The 20900-nt window shown below is 41.9% G+C and overlaps 1 protein-coding gene across 1 annotated transcript in view; it reads right to left on the reverse strand.

Moving 5' to 3' along the window:
* Positions 1-16492, reverse strand: part of TRABD2A (TraB domain containing 2A) — a 100479-nt gene extending 83987 nt beyond the window's left edge. The window contains exon 1 of the mRNA XM_014310112.2: positions 16484-16492. Coding sequence (XP_014165587.1) covers positions 16484-16492 — 9 coding nt within the window. The remainder of the gene's footprint in view (positions 1-16483) is intronic.
* Between the last annotated feature and the right edge of the window lie 4408 nt (positions 16493-20900).

Below are 20900 nucleotides of genomic sequence, written 5' to 3' on the forward strand. Positions count from 1 at the left end.
CGACCAGTGTGCACTCGTCCTACACAGACTTCTTCATGGGAATGTATTCCCTCCCATTTAGACAGACATATATATATATATATATATATGTATGTATAAAATATTCAGAACATTCCAACTTTTCAGTAATGGCCTATACAGACACAGGGATCGAACCTGTGACCTTGGCGTTATTAGTGCCATGCTCCAAGTGCGATCCTTACATGATCAAAAATATGCTGAAGAATTTATCAGTCTCTAATAGTGACATTCAGCTGTCCCGGCTGAGAAGGCTAGTGTTTAAATCTTCACAAAAGTACACCTTGCTGCTAATACAGTCTTAAAAATATTGAGAAAAGCCAGAAATGCACCAGGTTTTAATCCAGTGCAAATTAAAAGAATGAGCTTTCATAACTCTCAAAATATTCAGTAGTCTTCTGATAATTTTATTACAGCATGCATAAATAATTTATATATAGCAAAACTGTTACCACCTTTAAGGCTTAAACTGGGTAAAACTTTAAAGCTAAAATCCCAACAATCTGTGGCTCACTAAGGTGTGCGGCATTATTGTATGGAACAATCCTTCTTGCTCATTCTTACTTGTTTTAATTAAATACTTCCTAACAACAAAGCCAAAATCTAGTGAAGCCTTAAATAACAAGGCAATAGAGGTCAAATAAAAGGTAAAAGGCATGTCACTCTACGAAGCAGTATCTTTTTGTTTAAGTAGAAGAATAAGGTGTTGCTTTTATGCATCTCGTTCTCTATGATGAATTTTTTCCATATTTTGTCAGAATAATTATATATAATTATATTAATTATATATAATTGTAATATATATTATAGTATAATTCTATTAGCAATATAATACTAATTATACTAGTAATATATGCAATTATATTAGCAATATATATTATATTAATATACTAGTCATATGTACTATCCAGAATTTCTACCTTAGTAGTGACCATTATGCTCACTGTCCTGAGGGGCTTTATTTTGATTTGAGTTTTTTTGTTTTGTTTTGTTTTGTTTTGTTTTGGTTTTTTTTTTTTTTTGTTTTTGTTTTTGTTTTTGTTTTTGGTTTTTTTTTTGGTTTTTTAATTGCTGGTTGTCCTGACCTACCCTTGGGCTTAGTACACAGAGTAAACAAAGATGGTCTTAAAAGACCACTATAATTTCTTTATTAATGTGGGCCCTTCCTTCCAAAGCTGTGTATGTGAAAATACAATGCGCAAAGCAACACAAGAAAGCATTTCTGGCTGTTTGCAGACTCAGATAGTCACTGTCTCTTTAGCTTTTCTGTGTTCTTACTTCTAAACACATCTTTTTCTACCCCCAAGATCCAGATATCTGTCACAAGGTTAAATTCTGGTTTAGAGTCAATGACAAATTTTCCATCAGCTCAAAGAAAGAAAAGGTGCTATTCTTTACTTTTGTCTGGGTTTTTTTTGGTGCAAATTAACTGCCTCCAGAAGAAAGTAGGCAGAGCCAAAACTCTTAATTGTTTTTCCTTCTTTTATGTGCATTGCTATATATCTGAATCTTGTGGATTTTGATGAGGCAAATTTTTCTGGAGTAATACATGAACTGCATCTTCTTTTGTTAGGTCATGCCAACAATTTAGAGCAAAGAGCATTATGTGACCAAGGATATTTTAATTATTACTTTTGTTTTTCTTTCATCAGGGAAAAATACTACTAGCATTTTGCCAGCCACTCAGGTACTCCTGTAACAATCAGAGCAAGAAGTGCAGGTGGTACCTCTTTCTTTATTTGCCCCACAAAAAAGGACCCTGATTCAACACTGGAGCATCAAACGGTGAGTTTTCCCACCAGTCACAGATAGTAAAGCATTCATACAATACCCTGCTCAATCTAGAGAGAATAAATTTTTAATGGCAGAGAGATGTGCTGGCAGACCAATTAGGTATCTTCTGTGTGACCATTTGGTTTGCTTTTTATTTTAAAGTAGCAAAATATGTAACAGTGCTTTCTGAAATACAGCACATGGCAATTGCAGGCAATGCAGATTAACATGCTGCTTGGCCTTATTTTTGAATTGGTGGGAAAAGCATTCTTTGTGGTGAGTTGCTAACAAAAAATAGGGAATGAGAAAAGACAAAGGCAGTGTCTTAAAGAGACTTCCAAAGTAATTTTTACTTGCACTGTGACATTTCAGTAGAAAGACACACCCTAGCTCTATTAGCAGAAATCTAAGAGATAAACACAACATTTTTATTTAACACATTTCTCTCTGGAGAAATTGGATTTGTTTATCCCAGTCCCTTGCAAAATTATTTCAATAGGCCTTCAAAATGTCCTTACATCTAAGCATGTGCTTATGAACATTGTACAGAAAGGGTAAACAAGCACGCACTTAAATGCTTTTCTGGATCAGGGCCTTAGACCATGGAGAGTCTGTGCCCTGAGTTGTCACTAGCTGGTTCTTAATTCAAGGTAATTGGAGGAGCTGTGTCTGCTACAGCAGCACAGTTTGAGCAGCTAGTTGAAGCAGCTGTCATGCACAAGCAGTTGCTCACACTCACATCCCAGTCTCAAGCTTTAGGTATGCCTGCTGGTGAGGCCAGGAGGTCACCTGGGCTGTGTGCAACAACATACTGCATCGTTCTTTTTTTTTTTTTTTTTTTTGTACTTCAGCTGATGCCTATCTCAGTTTCCCAGGCCATAAGAGCATTTATGTGGAAATGGCTGAGAGGCTGTCAGAAGCACAAGTCTCCTCAAGCGGGTGTTACTGGTGACAGATCTGCAGAGCATCACAGTCCAAAACTCCTGCACGTGCCAATTGGGATGGTGTGCATCCATGTGTACATGTGACACACATGCCTGAGAGACCTCCCAATTATGCACGTGCCTTTGTTACCTAACATTAACCTGCAGTGGGGAAGAAAGCCCCATACAGCCAAACACAGTAAACATTGAGTGAAAGAAGCTGCCACAAAAGAGGTTTGCACAGAGTTCAGGACAGAATTATATTCACAGTCCTTTAACAGGCAGGTCAGCTCTGATTCACCCACTGTTGAACATGAATTCAAAACTGATTTTAAAGACCATGAAATTCAAGCATGAGTATTTCTCACCATTTAAAATTATTAAACATATCATAAAGCACATATAAAAGGAAAAGAGGAGCTTTTTTCATTGAGTTGAGAAAAAGTACTCTATCTGCATTTGAAAAGAAGTTTGCTTAGAAGGATTGATGTGGACTTCAGTGATTCATGAACAAGAATCACAGTTATGCCTCCAGACAAAAACGAGTTAGTGAACTTTGTAGTATGTTACTGTATGAAAGTGTTAGGTCAGCTGGAAGGGAAATATGGGGAATATATTACAAAGTGAAGTGGTTACATGTAATTATTAAGCAGAGTTAGCTAAAGCCAAAAATAAACAGGAAAGAGTAGAATTCTGCTCTCCAAATGCATCTTAATAATAGCAATCTCAATTTGAATGGAGATAGAAAACTAAACAAAAATTAATTTCTTCAACATTGAAAGGAGGTGAAGAGAAAGTACATGACCATAACAGGGAGCTCTGAATTGTGCTAGGCCCCAGTGCTCTTGAAATAAAGGAGAGGATCATTTGAAGCCAGGCTGGAAGATGTTAAATGACAGTTTACAAACTGTTTTCCCCAATCTGAAAGTATTTTTATAAGAGTGCAATAAATACCCAAACCATTTAAAATGTGAGAATACAGCGCTAACAAAATAAAGTAAAAAGTAGTGTGAGTTAGTCAGTTAGTATTTCATAATGTTGGAAGGAAAAATGCAAACGATTGGAAAAAATTAATGTGATTAATCCATGATTTTATTAAATTCCATAAATAGGGCTTTAGTCCCTCTCTCTTTGTGGGAACTGTAGCCCCACTGCTAGACCGTATATGGCCCTCAGCCCTGCTGGCAGAAAAACAGCTGCTCAGGCCTTGGAAAGGAGGGATGCAGCAGTCCCTCTTCTCTTTGCACTCCCTTCTCAAGCCCTTGACTGGCCTGGGAAAGATGCAGGAGAAATCAGTCCTGAAAACTCCAGCAAACCCTAGTGCTGTGCACATAGGCATCAATCTGGGAAGCAGCTGGAAAGACTGGAACCCTCAGGAAGGCTCCAAAATTTGTAAAATCTTCAGTTTACAGAGGTACATTTCTGATGTCTTCTAGGAAATACCAGGACAGCTTTGCTTTGGAACAACTGAAGGGAATTTAAACCACTTAGATATGCATTGAATTCAGTTTATCCATTAAATTAGGGTTTTTTTTTCCAGGATGTCTTTTGGGGAGAAAATATATCCTCATTTTTTAGCAACTGTAATTAAGGATTTTCCACAAAGCAGAGAGGGATTTTGCAAGAGATAAGACTTATTTTCTCTCTGGTTTTTTAACTTGCTCTAAAAAATATGAGCAAGCATGTCAGAGTTGAAGACAATATGTAAGCAACAGTACCTTGTTACAAAATGTAGTCTTAACAGTATGTAAGGTGCCTTTTTTTTCTTTAACCGTATAAATACACTGTGAAAGCTTCTTGCCTTTACTGAGGCAGTGAGAGAGCGACAGAGTGCATCATGGGAGTGAAGCTCCAGCACAAGGGAAAATATTTTTGGTGTTTTTCAGGATACTGACTTCAGTGGGGTGGAATTTTTCTTTGAGGTGGTGAAGGTCAGATCAGTCATTTGTGGCACCAAAGAATTGCCATCTATTTTCCAACCCTTTCAGACCTGCCTTCTGAGAAGCACTTGAATGTGTCCTTGTTTATCCTGCTGAGTTATTTGCTATGCAGACTTGCACAGCTAATGGCCATCCCTGCCTCAAAGCATTTAAAGCTCAGGTCTTGTGAAGAGCTACATAGACAGTTTGCTTCACTGACTGCAAAATGTCCCAGGAAATATAAAGAAACAGCATACTGAGAAAGTTTCATGGAATTCTGGATTAGCCTTGAGCTCTTTCACAAGACCACATAGCTGGATATGAGCCTGTCAGTGATTATCCTTTACTTGACTGTAAAGATTCTTGTTTCTTGTCAGCCCATCAAGTGTAGCAGAGCTGAAATTAAGTTTTTATTCTAGGTCTACTTTCATGGGTAATTTTCCTTTAGTCAGCACTTGCTTTGCTTTCTGACAGTTGGGAATTTTCTTTCCCCTCACTAAATACTGAAGAAAATACCTGCACTTCTTCCTCAGGATTAAAGAAGATAAAATTTAAAAAGCCAATAAATGTACTTCCTGCTTATTCCAAGCAATGGCACAACTCCAGCTTGACAATTCTAAATGCTGAATTTATTTGCTGAAACAGCATTTTTGGATGGGTAGGGGACTAATGTCTGCCTTTAGCTACAGCTGTTGCACCTCACTTTGCCAAGCAGGTGATCTTGAAGAGCTGAAACACTGTCCAAACTTTTATCAGGCAGGATGAACATTTCTGCTGGAAATGTTGTGTAACTTTCTTAGTCTGGATCTGATCTTCATTCTCTCCACTGACAGCTCTGTCCAGGATTTCAGTGACCACAGGATTACTCCCTAAATCCTGTGTTAAAGATGTGCTACACGAACAGGCCAAATTACCTCCTCTGCACCCACTATGATGACATAAAACAAATTATTTTCATCATTGTGGTGTCTTTCAAGTGAGTGAGTTGCCAGGGACATGAAAGCAGCAGGACCATGTTCATCCAGACCAGGAAGGTTCTTGGAAGCATGCTTAACTTGAAGCATGGACAATACCATAGCTGAACCAGATCTCCATTTGAGGCTGAAATCTGGTCAAATGCTCTGTTGTGCAGAAAACAAACCCAAACCAGAACAATCAAAGGAAATGGAACCCTCCACTTGTCTGTGTATTTAATAATTAATACATGTAAAAACATATAGGGGGGAGGTTCTTTCCTAAGGATATCTCCTCACCATGTGAAGATTAAAGAGCTGGTACTGAGCCATATGTGCCAAACCATTAGCAAGACAACCCATTTTTCTCTGATTCAGGCACATGCACAGAAGCTACTTCACCCTGCTTATTTGCCTTCTGGTGGTGGACAGCACTCCTACTTCTTGTCACTATCTGCAACTATTTTAAACCAAAGCCTCTTTTTTAAGCTTTAGAGGCGTTTGGTAGAATTAGCTTTGACATTTCGTGAGGCCTGTAGCCTTTCATCAGACAGACAGAGACACCTAAGCTGGAATTTTCACTAGAAGTCCTGCTTTGGATCTTGAATATTCTAGTGAAAATGCAAGATCCTGCAAAGCAGGAATCTCTCAGGTCACTTCATCTCCACACCTGAGAAGCAGTCAAGCCAGCTGCTACACCTTTGTTCTCCCCAGGCCATGGGGTTAGCTTTTATCAGTAACAGAAGCTCATAGGCTCGTCTCAGCTGCTTTCTTGAATCTGCACACAAAGGACCAGGGCTGCTTTCCCAGCCCAGACTGCACAGGATTGCAGCCCAAGTGCACACCCATTCACAGATGGGATCTGCACAACATACTGTGCAGACAGGGTTTTGAGCAGCACTCAGCATTGACTCCAATCTATTTGCTCTGCAGATAAAGGAATTTGGGATGTATTGTTGTTTTCTTCCCCTCTTCTTCTGATCCATGAAGACATTCTGACCAGAAGATGGCATTATGATTTCTATGGATTCATCCTAAAGCATAGCACAGTACATTTCCTAGGATGCTCTCTTTCTCCTTATCCATCTCCTAGAGATTCTCCCCACTATGGAATAAACCAAGAAAAATCAGTATCTTGATGTGTCAGTCAGTCTCTGCACAGATGCAGCAGTGAGATGGAGTGGCAGTCAAACAACCGAAGTGTACAGAAAATGTTTTAACATTAACCATCCAGAGACTGTGTCCTAAAGACATGAAAATCTGGGGGAGAAGTGGTGTCAAAGACAATAGCATTTCCTGTCTAAAAACTTATTAAATCTTCGTCAGATAATACCAAGTCTTATAGGATATATCCTGGTCACTGTCAGGTCAGAAGAATGGATAGATGTGGAAGTTAAGGCAGGAAGAGGTAGTGTTGTTTCTCAAAATGTTTGACAGTGAATTAATTGCTAAAATGGAACAAAATTTTCATTACTAGCATTACTAGAACAAAATTTTCATTAGTACTACTGCTACTACTACTTCTAAAAGCTATATACAGGCTGGAGTAGGAAACCAGCTCAGATGGTTCCCTACTCCAGCCTGTATATGCCTTTTGCCTGGATGAGAATTCAGACAAATGCATTTTGGCAGAATCTTTGTTTCCTCTGGTGAGGAGAGAGGAAAGAGCCCAACAAAGTCATTCTGCATTTTGGGACTAGGGCACAAGAATTTTTCTTCTTGTCACAAAACCTGTGGTGACAGAGCATGGCTTTGTTCACCACCTGTTTTACCCCTAGAATATTCTGCACACCGGCTCAGCAGCCTTGCTGCATCTGCTGCTCATCCAGTCTTTGCATTGCCTTTTTATCTTTTGCATCACCCACAATATTGCTTTCCTGGCCTTGCCTAGGAAAGGAGAAGTTTTCTGCCTGTTTGCATTTAGCACATCCTCAAGGTGCTCTGCTCGTAGGGATTTCTTTTCCCCAACCTCTTGCTCCTCCATTCTGCTTGGCACTGCTGCCAGAATGACACTTCAGACTTGGCTTGTGATTTTGGGCTCAGTGTCTTGCACACAGGCAAAATCACTAGTCCCAGGCATGGGGCCTCCTGAAGTGACTAGCTGCTGATAAATGAATAAATGGCTGAATGAATGGAAGTGGATACCAGAGCATCAGTTATGGTATGGTGAAATATGAAAGGGATTTTCCTTTGATGTAAGCTTACATCAAACCAACCTTTCCACCTAAGATAATCACTTAAAAAAATTATCATCACTTAAAGAATAGATCCCTGTGGTAATAATTCTGTGGCTATGCAAAATGTCATCTTGGAAGAGCACTCCCTCCAGTTGCTCATCAGGACCAGCTAATATGCCCCTAGTGGAGACCATGATGACATGAAGTGTGCCAGGACACTTTCTTCCTGTGCTGGCACAGGACATGTCCCTATCAGTTCTAAAAATGGCCTTCAGGCTGTAACCCTAAACGAAAGGAGGAGATTGCACTTCCTCAAAAAGTATGCCTCCAGACATCCATAAATTACAGAGAGACCCCCAATAACGACTGCAGGATGGACTATTTTTTTCCCTGGAGAGCCTGGGCCAGTGTTGACTCATGACACTTGCTCAGAAGTGCTCTTTCAGCACATTTGCATGAGACAGCAGCGGTGTGGGGGCCCTTACAGACACTAAAAGCACTGCAGGACCTCTCCTAAGCAAACAAAGGTATTAAATTTTTGGCTAGACCCCAGTGGAGGAAACCAGATCATTTACACCTGGCTTCCTGGGATTCTCCCCATCACTCCTGGACAGACAATGAAAACTTGTCACTCCTTGCATGGGATTCAAATCCTTCTGGCTTTAATGCACCCCTTTTGCTCACCAGCACTTACCAAGAGGTCAGTTTATTGACAGACTCCAGCAGATTTCTATGGGATTCCCATCAAGAAAATTTGCAATGGAGGGATGGAGACCTAGTGTGGGTTTGCCCCCTGTCATCTAATTTTAAGGCAGTGTTTGTCATCCCAGAACAGGGTCTGGCCTCCAGAAACATTTTCACAAAATGTTTCTGCCTGGCTGTTCTGACACACCTCCATAGGCAGATCTTGTTGTATATGTGGAAATGCTGGGAGAATCCATATTTGCAAACTGCCTGCTGTGTCAGAAGAGTCTAACCAGAAGAGTCTCTCTGCTGTGACAAAAGAGTTTAACTTTTGGGATTGGTTGCCTCACTCTAACCAATAGAAGACACTCTGTGAAAGAAAAGCTCATATTTTTACAGTTTGTATTTCAGAAAATTTGAGCAATACAGTTTGACAGCCAGGTGTTCAAGTTTGCTTGGAAGTATACAGGGGTCAAAGGTCCTTGCTAGACAGTGGGATAAATGTCAAATAAACATTTACACTTGTGCTGAGATAACAAAACTAGTTCAATGGCTGTAGGATTGCACAATTCTATAGGGCAGCAATATGCAGGGGCCAGGGACCTCTTGTGGTAGACAGGGTCCTGAAGCCATCCTGAGTGAGGATAAGTGTCCCAAAGGGAAGCATTGTAGTCAAACATCTTGATACATCTGTGGCAGCCAGCACTGTGACTGTCATGATCTACTGCTGGTGTAAGCAAAACCAAGAGTTTAGAAAACACATTTTTAATAGAAAAAAATGGCTGATTAGATAACCATAACTCTATAACTCTAATACATAGTTATATGTGATATCTATAATAAGAAAAAGTTTTCAATCTCACAAAAAACTGTGGCTGCACCTTTGCTAGTGTGAACAGCACAGATGAGTTCAGCAGACATCAATTGCCACAGAAGCCACTGGAAAATGGGACATCCATGCTGCAGTAGTCTGTTGAGCAGTAAGAGGGCTTTTCTTCAAAGTCACCACACCAATCCATGGGCACATTTGCATGTCTTCTATCCATAAAACCTCTGCTAACTCTGAACACAGCTATATTAAAGCTACTCTGTAAGTAAGAGCCAGTAAGAACCAGGGTCTTACAATGCCATTGATTATACACAGGCTAGGTTGATCCTGACACCAGAATTCCAAACTAACTCTGACGTAATATCAGAAGGGCAAAACCCCCTGCAAAATGACATTGATATCTCACATAGCTGGTGCTCTGAGCCAAAATTCCCTTTTGTATCAGCTTCAGGAGCTTCATGTTTTAAATGCTTAGCAATGTTTTTCTCTGTGCCTGTGTTGTTTCTCAAGAGAAGATTATTGCTGTGGCAAAGATCCCAAAAGCTCTCATAGTCAAGGCTAATTTCCACAGACAGCAAACTATCTCCCCACTAATGCTGCTCTTCTGCATTTCCAGTGCTGCACACTCAGAACCATGGTTTAGGTCTTAGATCAGGCAGTCACTGGAAAATTTTCCCTATATCTACCAGTATCTTGAGAGAATAGATCACTCAACATTAGGGCTGGTTTTGGGTGCCCCAAGTGTTTGTTTGGGTTTTTATGCCCCCAATGAAGCACAGTAAGAGGCATCTCTGAGGTCTATGTTACAGCATTCCATTTATTTCCACCTAGCCAGTTGATGAACATTTTATTATTATTTTTCTTAAGATCAGTAAGAGGCATAATTTCAAAATCCATCGAGTCCATCACACTGCTGTTTGTTACCAATGGACTGCAAGCATCTGGAGCATATTTCCCTCACACATTGGAAGAAAAATGTTCTTGCTGGCTTTTATTTAATTTATACCACAAAATTACTTAGTTCTGAAACAAAACTGACCAAATCTTTGCCCGTGTTTCAAGTTTAGTAGATTGTAAAACGTTTTATGTCTGCTGATTATTCAGAGACATTTCCAGTTCTGTTCCTCTTCTACTTTTATGTGATTTATTAGATCTGAATGAGGCACACTTGCAGCAAACTCACTTTTGTCAGTTACCAGTTAAACTGCCCCCAGGCATAAAGGACAGAAGCAAAAGGGAATGTCACAGAGTTTTTGTAGGAGAAAAAGCTGAAATGCATTGCTTCTTTTATTCCCTAGGACAACATTGTGTAATCACCTCACACACTAAATGGTATTGCCTAGTGCATTGGCCTCTGGATCTGTCTTACACCTAAACGACCCCATATCAACTTTCCAGAGCCTCATTTTCCCATGGTTATGAAATGTGGGTCCTTGTTAATGTGCTTCTGTGTCTGCAACAGAGAGAAGCTGCGCAAGAGGAAGCACTGCTACTAACAGTTGATCATGGCTAAGGCATTTCACCGCCCTGTGCTACTGAGCTGGTGGACTCCCATTAGCTGGGTGAAGACCATGCTCACATTAGACTGGTCTGAAGAGGTGCCCTGACTCATTGTCACAGAATCACTCCCAAATTCCAGCAAAGCCACTTAGTTGCTCAGGACTGAGTCCAGCTGACTTTTGAATATCTCAAGGATAGAGATCTACCACCTCTCTGGCCAATCTGCACCATTGCTTGGTCACCCTCACAGTCAAAAAATGTTTCCTGGTGTTCAGAGAAAACCTCTTGTGTTTCAATTTGTGCCCATTGCCTCTGGTCCCATTACCCAGCATCACTGAAAATAGAGTAGCTGAAACATATTTGCAAACTTTTTCAGGTATTTATACACAGTTATGAGATCCATGTTTTTTTCCCCATTTGTGATTTTCTGCTGGTTTCTTTTGATGCAGAAAGACCTTTCCTCCAGATGGCATGGTACAAATAAAACAGCTCATGAAGAACACCCAAGCCACAGCCTTCAAGAAGAAGATCTCCTTTCTCATGTAGACATCTATAATATCACACAGGGGATGACTACAGAAGAGGGGATTCATCTTCTAGGCCAGCCAGTTTGCTCAATGACTGCTCTGCTCCTACCAGGAATAAAATACAGTCTGCAAAGCATTTACACAGGCATCACATCATACTGGGAAGTTTGAACTACTGTGCTAACAAGCTACCCTTGAATGGCAGAGGGAAGATCATTTAACAGGCTGGCTGATGACTGTGATTTTAAACTGTGTGGCAGGTCCCCTCTGTCAGCTATAATAGTCACAGGTCCCATAAGGCTGCTAAAGTGAGCCTTCATCTCTGCCTGTCTCAGAAATAGGGTTTTACCAGTACTGCCTGCACAGAGACATTCTACACTCATTGCTCTCAGAGCAGCATAATAAACTAGAGCATGACATGATCTCAGCAGAGAATTTGGTTGCTGGCTATCCAGATGTGGCACATCAACAGCAGTTAGAATGAGAAAGATGTCTGTAAAAAGGTCTCACTTCCTAACTTTGTACCTGCTGCCTGTATCATGTCTGGGTGGTTACATCTCCCTGCAAACCTCAACGCTATGCGCTGCTGTCATTTCCCATGATGGTGCAATGTAGGGCTAAGTGAGACAGATTTTCATTTTCTCCTCTCAGGCACTGTTTGGAGACCTGCTACTCAAGTGCTAATTGCTGAATCCTTCACTAATTGCTGGAAGGGGAATACAAGCCCCAGGTCTAGGCTGATTTTGCAGCACTGAGGGATATTGTATTTGCTGCAAGATGCAGTCATAAACCAGGCCACATCCCCCTGCACACCACATTAAAAAAAACCTAAAAATAAGAGTCTTCTTAATCATCATCATGCATGTCTGCACTTCCAGAAGTCAATAAAGAAGGAGACAGAAGAGCAATGACTGCATGTCCATATGCTATAGGAAGTGGGCAGTATGAAGCAATGAGGAATGGTAGTGACCAGTGTAAATGCAATCAGGGATTAGGAAGACAGGAAATAAGACTTCAGCTTTAAATAACAATCTCCAGTGTCACAACTGCATTTGAATAAACCTGATTTAGAATCTAAAAGAGAAGACACCCAAAAATAAAATCTCTGTAACAGAATCTGAATGCTACCTTTCGTATTCCCACTGAGATCCCAAAGCAGTTTCTGGAAGATTTCATGATATTAATTTATGGTTTTGGTGATGGCTGTCACAGATAAAGTTATTTTTGTCAAGGACAGATGTGTTCCCACATTTTTGAGATGTGGGCTTTCATTCCCTTCTACATATTGAACCCAATAACTGCACCACGTAAGAAAAACAACTGCAAAAACATAAACAGTGGAACTATATAGAGTTGAAAAGAAGGAGGGGCAGGGGGAACAACTCTCACTGTGCAATGTAGTTTCTCTTTTTCTACAGCTTGGTTATCTAGCCCTATCAAGCTCAAATCAATCAACTGATGTCTGATGTGATTTGCAGATGGATCAGCAATGATGCATATCTCATGCACAGATGTTTCAACTTGGATTTGCTAACTATCCAGCAATCAGACAGAATCCTGATCATTCACAGATGTTGCAAAAAAAGGACAGAAACTCCTCCCTCTGCTGTAAATAAATGTTAAAATTGATGCATTTTACTTTTGATCAGCCAGTGTAGCAGTCTCTTGTGGAAACCAAAGGGGGACTCTCAGCCAGGATGGTGAGATTTTGCAGTTGGCTGCATTGTAGGTGTTGCTCCTATGAAAGGAAGATTCCTAAAGCCATTCCTTAAGCACATGAAACTGTTATAGCTGTTCAAAAGGCACTTTCAACTATCAGCCAAGAGTGAGAGCTGTGTTTGAAATCAAAGTCACAGCTGCTTGACTGGCTCATTCTTTCAGTGGGGACGTTCAACCAGCCTGTTGAGGAGCATGTCTGTGGGGCTATGTAGGACAGCTACTACAGTCAGGGATGTAGCTGGGGTGTGACAAACATCAGCCTAGCAGTGCTGAAGTCTTTAGCTTAGCACCAAAAATATCTGTGCCATCATTCTGGTTCCTGAGAAATCATGAAGTAGACCTGAAAATATGAAATAGAAAATAAATACAGGTGGAATTTGTTTTCTATGTTTTTTGAGCACTTGATGAATCAAGTTTTCACATTTTCCTTCATGGTAACTCTTATCAGAGCATGCTCTATGAAAACTGCTTGTCACCAAGGGTTCTGGACTTTTTACCTGTTACCTATTTACCTCCATGGGAGCTAACAAATCCTGCACCAAAAAAAAACTTCTAAAGACAGAAAAAAATCTCATCAAAACTATTTGTCTGTGGCAGGCAACTGTGATACTAGCTACAGCTGACTGCCTCAGGAGCCCCAAAGAGCAAGTGTCCTACACTACATGCAGTATCCAAGTGCTAGGCTGATGGCCTTCCCCACACCCACAACACTCCCACAGCACAACCAGACAATGTAAATTCAACTCTTGCCCTGCCTGACGCGTAAGGGTTGCAAGCAGACAGCCCTGGTCCTCCCTGTGATGGCCATTGTGTTACCCAGAGAAGTCATCTGTCTTGCACTTTCTCCTTGAAACATGCAATATATAAATTTTAGACAGATATCCAAGACAAACCTGCCCTTCCTGACACAACCAGGCATAGCCAAAGGTCACCACTGACAGAAGTTATACTAGTCTCTGCCCTGTACTACCATTCATGCCACCATGAAATTAAGCATTGCAGAGAACTTTCATCAAGGACCAAGTCATTTGATGTCTTTTTCCTGAACTTCTTCATAGTATTTAAACACTTTCTGATCATCAGAAATCACCTGTTCATCATAGAGGTGTTCCAGATAATCAGCTAAAGTACTCAAATTCCTTCCTTATAAGACACAATCAACGCATGGTGATGTGCAGCCAGGCCTTCAACAGTTGGTCCCTTCCATGCAATTCCTGCTTAGTGATTTCTGTTTAGAGCTGCCCCAGCAGCCAGGCTGATGGTATGTCTCAGCCCTGAGTGTACTGCACCTTCACTACAAAGCCCCTTGGACATGCTCCCCAAGTCCTGGCTATGTCAATGTACCCACAGAGATAAAGATCACAGAAAGTATATGAGGAAGTGAATGCACCTGGGACCAGAGCGGACAGGGACTTGAAGAAGAGATCTCTTAGTTCCAGTGGTTTCTGTACACGCCTAGGATGCCAGAGCAGGAGGTGAAAACACCACAGCCATGTGTGCATTGTGTGGTGCTCTCAGCTTGACAAACCTCATGAGAGTGCATGCCTGCAGTGTTATCCCCTCCAGGTCCTTCCATCTTATGCCACTTCTGCAGACCTCTACAGAAGTCATGTGGTAAGTTTTACTGTCTGATGAATGTTACCTCCACAGTAAGTGTTAAAATAGACCAGTTTCCAAGTTGTTGTGCCTGGTAGCAAAAAGTTGATGGCATGAATGCATCTGCAAGCATGGCACTATTATCCCAGAAAAGGAAATGGACACTCTTTATCCATCATACTGAAAAGTACAGATAACCCTTTTGGCTTCACCTGGCCTTGGCCCTCATTCCCAGCAGTCCTTAAATATACAGAGTAGCCAACAACAGTTTTCACATACTGAAAATCTAGAAATCTAGACATCTAGAAAATCTAGACATCTAGAAAATCTAGACATGGATGCCATTGCTTTGTTGGGGCAGAGCTGGGAGCCTGGCCCTCTGATACCGCAGTCTCACATTATTGGGCTGCTGACTCCTACAACCAACCTAGGCTTCTAAACCCTAGGGAAAGCAAGGGAACAAGGGCAAGCGCCTCTCAGGAAATAGAGGTGCTGGTAGGTAGTAATAGCTGCAGGAAGGAGGCATGGAACATGTCAGGGCCTGGGCCCTTCACAGTGCAATCAACACATTGGCTACACACAGCTGGGTGTGCAGACACAGGCAGGCTACTCTCACTTCCAAAGAAAGAGGATGGGAAAGACCCTTGGAAGCCATTTTGCAGTTACAAAAGGAAGTTACTTCATCCTTACAGCTGTGTCTAGTTCCCCCTAGCCCCCAGTGACACTGGTGGACCACCAGCTGGCCTGAAGATGGGAGAAGTGGCAGAGACATTGGTACATAGGGAGAACTACCAGGACCAAGCACCCAGTGGAAGAGGAGAGGCTTCACATGAAGGGCGAGGTTCATAACTGGGCGTCTTCACAGCTGAAGGAGAATACAAACCACTGAATTTGAAACATGGCTTGTTTGTCACTTAAGTACAATATTCACAAATGTGTCCTACAATGCTGCTAACCTGAATTCCAGTTTCCAAGGTGGGTAACTCACTGAGTTCTACCAGAAATCACATTCCATGGTCTCTAGAGTACTCTGAGCATAGCCATCTGGGGAATGGACAGGACTATGTGTGGCTACACCAGAAAGTATCATGTGCAGAAGAAGGGGTAGGGAAGGTTTTAGGCTGGGATGTCCCCACTTTCCTTTAAATTATGCAAATATTTACTGTGCAAAGGTACTAGAAGTCAAAGCATAATTTTCAGGGACAGCATGGAAACGTTGCTAGTCTGACACAGCTTCACATAGGCTTGCTGAATGGTGTTTGGTGGTTACAGGAAAGCCTACAGGGGAAGGAAAGCTGATATATGTCAGCAGCCTCCCTACCCTCTGCTGCACCATATCCAGTAGGGTTACTCACCCACTGAAAGCGGATCACTTCCAAGGTGTGTATTATGTTACTGCTCCTGTGATCCCTCAAGTCCTGCATGTCCTTATCTGTGTGACTCAAATATAGCAGTCATGTTGTTGTTGTTGTTTTTATACTGTCTCTGCATCACACGCTCCCCAAAGTTTTGCCAGCAGTAAGCCTGTTCCAGAGAAGCCTTGTCTGTCAAAGGGGGTACAGGTGCATAAGCAGGAGGGGTTGTGTGCAACCTGTGACATCATTTGCCATGACAAAGCACATTGTTGAAATAAAGGCTCATGCACTCACAGCTCTCCACTTGATAAGACCTGTTCACCACATGTGAAGGCTTCAGTGCCTCTTGGTGACTCCCATGCACGTTGGAGCAAACCTCACTCTTCAACAATGCCTCCTTTAGCAAAGGTCTTGAAAGGACATGAGTCACATCTCAGGCACAGTCAGGAGAGGTAAGGGAAATGAATACTTTGCTCCCAGAGCAGGCAGCACTAGCCTGTGAAGGCATACGGTCGACATGGCCGCCAGAGACATAGAGTTAATAATTCACTGGAGTCAGGGCACAAGGTCTTTGTTAGCACATACTGATTACCAGGCTGTTGCTGAAAAGTGGTGTTGCCGGCTGTGCTTGGCAGGGCTTCAGCACACATGTACAATTCAGCCTGAACTGGGCTCCATAATATGCTTGTCCCAAAAGCACTTGAAAGCAGTAGGAGTCTCTTCTTTGCTCCTAATATCCCCTACCATGTTTTTCAGAACAGATCCACCCCCACCAAGCCATTTTTAGTAAAAGTTGTTCCTCACAGGGGCCAAGGAGACAACATTCCCCCTTGCCCCAAGCAAATACTCCAGGGATGCATTGGAACAAATCAATATCAATATTACCACTGCCTCTGTGAGGCAGCTCAGACAAGACCAGCTCTACTCTCCTTGGATCACAAGAAGAGGAGAAAAAAAAAATCTAAGCTGCTTATTCCATCTGCTGCAAGAGGAAAGTTTGACTTCCCCCCTCCCAAAGCACTATTTGAAAGACTATTCATAAAGAAAGCTCCAAGGTTATAAATCTCCCTTGAGCTTCTCGCACGCATAGCCTTCATGTTAATGTACCATGACAATCTTTTCCCTTTCCTTTTAGCAAATGAAGGGTGAAGGTGTATAAACTGAAGTTTCTGAGGTCACTGGCTTACAGGGCAAGAGATGTGACATATGTTTTAAACTGCTTTAAGCTCCAACTTTGAAGCTTGTGGGGACATTTTTGTTCACCACTGGATTAACTCCTGCTCCTCCCCTCTCAATCTTTTTACTGTTCTTTGGCTGGAATGCTGGACATGGGTGCAAATCAGGAGCAAAGCTGTTAGAGTCAGTGAAACCATTTTCATGATGTGAAAGCTGCATAAACAAGAATGGCATCAGGCCTCAAAGTTTGAAAATAAACCACTTCTACCAGACAAAAAAAAAACCCAAAAACTTTTTTTTTCCTGAGACTGCTTCTCCTCTTGAAAGAAAGCACACATATTATTCAGACATGTTTTCACTTAAAATTCTATCTGAAGAGGATTTGTGACACAGATTAGCATCATGGTTAAGCAGGAAATAATTTAAAGTGTCCTGTCCCCACTTGCCCTTCCCAGCTTTCTCAGCCTGTTAACTTTCACTCACCCCTGTTCCCTCTCTCTCTTACACATTATTTTCAAAAGAGCACTATATTTCCACTTACTAAGGCTGTTAGCATTATATTTCTCTCCCAAATAAAGATTTTTCCCAGCTCTTCTTTTTGAAGGATACACTGAAACCCTCTCAAAGTCAAGGATTAAGAAATGGAGAACATTAAGGGTGTTTGTCCACATGGAACTGTGCATTTGGGTGCTTCCCAGAGGCAGGCTACAAGTCTCCCTTTAAGGATTTGAGGAAAACCAGTCTCAGGTATAAACACCCTTGGGGCTCTCAGAACAGCCTTGCAGCACAGTAATTGGGAGAAAAATCCTACAGATTCTTTTGGCTTCTCCCAGGAATACTAGTACTTCAGGTTGGGATTTTGAGGTCAGAGCTTTTGAAAGGACTTTTCTCTCCCCTACACATTAAAAAGTTACAACACTGAAAGATTTACAGACCAGGGGGCTGCTCAGTTTTAATTGCGGTATGTCTCAGACAGAATTAAAATCTCTTGGAGTCAGTCTTGGGTTTGGATTTTTTTTTTCCTATCCAAATACAAGACAGCCCATATTCTGGGCACATATTAGACCATCAAGGATACAGCAGCTGGATTAAAAAAAAAAAGCCTAGCAAATACTGCAAAACAGAGAGGAGAAGGGTGGATGATCCATCTCTAAACAGGAACCCATCAGTGAGGAAAGCCAGCTTCAAATCCTGTTCTGGTGCAGCCTGCCCATCCTAGCTCACAGCAGAGCACATAGGAAAGGGCTGTTCTCAAGTACCTCTACAAAGTGTGTTTCACTTAAAGAGAAATTTGCTAGATTAGGATTTGGAGTGAACCTTCATGCAGCCATGCTGTATCTGCCTTGCAGTCCAAGTCAGGATCCAAACCATGTGTTAGCCTGTTTCTCTGAAAATGTCTCAGGTCTGTTTCTCAGGACATTAAAGCATTGATGAATTTCTGTTACTAGGCCAACATAATGAATTTGTGACGATTTTAGAAAGCAAAACAGGGGACTGCAGCTCTGGTACAGCAAATAGCTGATCTAAAATAACTGCTGGATGCAGCATTTAGAGTATTAGTACTTAATTGGCTTTTGCCTGTTAAACAATGTATGTTAGCAATAAATTGAGACAAGGAGGGAGGCTTCAAACATTACAAGGAGAGAAATTTGCACTTCAGAAGAGATTTTTCTGAGACATTCATGATAATTTCCCCATAGAAATCAGAGATGAAACACCCACTGAATCAAATGTGGACAGTCTTAGGCCAGCAGCAAATGGTTTATTGATGGTTTGGCTCTACTTTGGGACGTGACAAAATGACAGCAGATCACAGCAAAACCTGACTCAGTGTTTGGCTATGACTACTATGAACAAGAAGGAGTTTTATTGAACAGCAAAGAGAAGCTGCTGCTCCAAATGACACAGGAATTACTGAGCAGTCTGAACCCCATTCTATTTCATAATCAAAATTCTGGCCAAATCCAGTAATACAGGTGTCTAGAAAAGGAGGCTGCAAAACATCTCTTCCCAGGCCCCAGAGTTCTCTGGTTCTTGCATACTTTAGGTACAGGGGCAAAGGTTAGTAACAAACTTATAGCCCATTTTATAAGGGTCTTCTATATAAACTTTTGGGAATCAGATTTGGCAAAAGCAGAAGAGAGAATCTCTCCAAGGCTCTTTCGAAAGCTCAACACCTTCCTCTCCTTTGATACCCCCAAGACAACCCATATCTGTCTGTGACAGCTGCAGGGCATTTAATCTCCACTTTACCACAACAGCATGAACATATTCTCCTCCTAGGCGCAAAAGCCAGGAGCAGTTTTCTTGGCCCTTCCTTGTGCTCTTACATTAGTATTTTGTGGGAGGGAAGTGCCCCATAGGAATTTCTAAACAGACTGATTTGGATTCTGAGTTTCAGCGGCGCCAGTGGGCTGTCCATAAACATCTTGCTGCAAAAGTATCAGATAAGCCTGGAGAGAGTCTGATTGCATCAGATCAGCCCGTGGTCTTGTCTGTAAAAATCTCAATTCCCAGTAGATGGCACCATCCGTTTCACTGTTTTTCTCCTGGTTCGTGCAACAGACTCTGAGCCTGCAGAGGGAGAGTTTAGTGATCCCAGAAACCACCGTAGAAGCACAAACCACCCGTAGTCAGCACAGGGACACCACACCGTCGAAAGAATGAGGATGCAGCAGCTTTGAAGTCAGCACAGCCATGAAGGAGATAACAGCGAGGCTGCTGTGCTCCGTGCGCCACAGGGATTTCTGTGTGGGCAGGGCTCTGTCCTGCAGCCTCCAAACCCACTGCCCTGCAGATCTGTTCCTTGCCTTGTGGCACCGTGGGCTGGATCGCCCTGCCTATGAGGGGGTGACATTACAGCCCCAGGCAGCACAAGACATCATCTGTCCTATAAGGTGGTGGAGAAATGCATGATGTCAGCAAGGCACTTGCAACCCTGTTTCTCACTTCTGGAACTCCAGTGCCCATTCAGAGCTGCCGTGTCTCATCTTCCCTGAGGATGTGTTGAGTTAATAGTACGTAAAACACATAAAAACCGTAATGGTTATTTTTCATAAGGATTTGGAAGTTCAGCATAGTTATTGTATCAATTTATTCAAGAGATTTATAGTTGTCTAAACACACAGCAGGCTGAGAAATATGTTTTTTCTCTCAGAGAATAAATTATTCCTTGGTAATTAGCTATAGGCAAATGGGAACATGCATTACAATTTAAGCAGAGAAAAGTCGGGTTAAGAATGGCAGGAAGCTGGTACTGTAGGAATGTGGCGTCCCAGGGGACTAGGGCACCATTTTCTGCTCAGACACATGTGTGACCTCAGGCAATGCACACAGCCTCTCTGAGGCTTCTGTCAGTCCTATTTTACTGCACAGGGGTCAGAGGTGGGGGTACATGGCATGTCGCAGCCTGTCTCTGCATGAGCTGATTCCTGTATGCTGCGTCTAGTGCCTCCCAAGCAGTTCCAACAGCCTGGCCTCAGCTTCCCTCTTCTTTAAGCAGGCCTAAAATTGCAAATGGCTGGAGACCATCTCCTTAACAGTACTGGGTGAAGTAAGTATACATTGGCTCTTCTCTTGACACAAAATCCAGGTCAGAATCTCTGTCCTCCTACTTAAAATGCTCCTCAAAATTTATTTTTAAGAGACTAAAAACTCCCTCCATCAGCCAGTTTGATCTGTGAAGGGGAAAACCTAATTGTAACTGCTTAGTAGTGGAAATTTGTGACCAAAGTATGGTGTAGCATGGAGG

This window comes from Geospiza fortis, unplaced genomic scaffold (assembly GCF_000277835.1).
Source record: "Geospiza fortis unplaced genomic scaffold, GeoFor_1.0 scaffold274, whole genome shotgun sequence".
Taxonomy (NCBI): Eukaryota; Metazoa; Chordata; class Aves; order Passeriformes; family Thraupidae; genus Geospiza; species Geospiza fortis.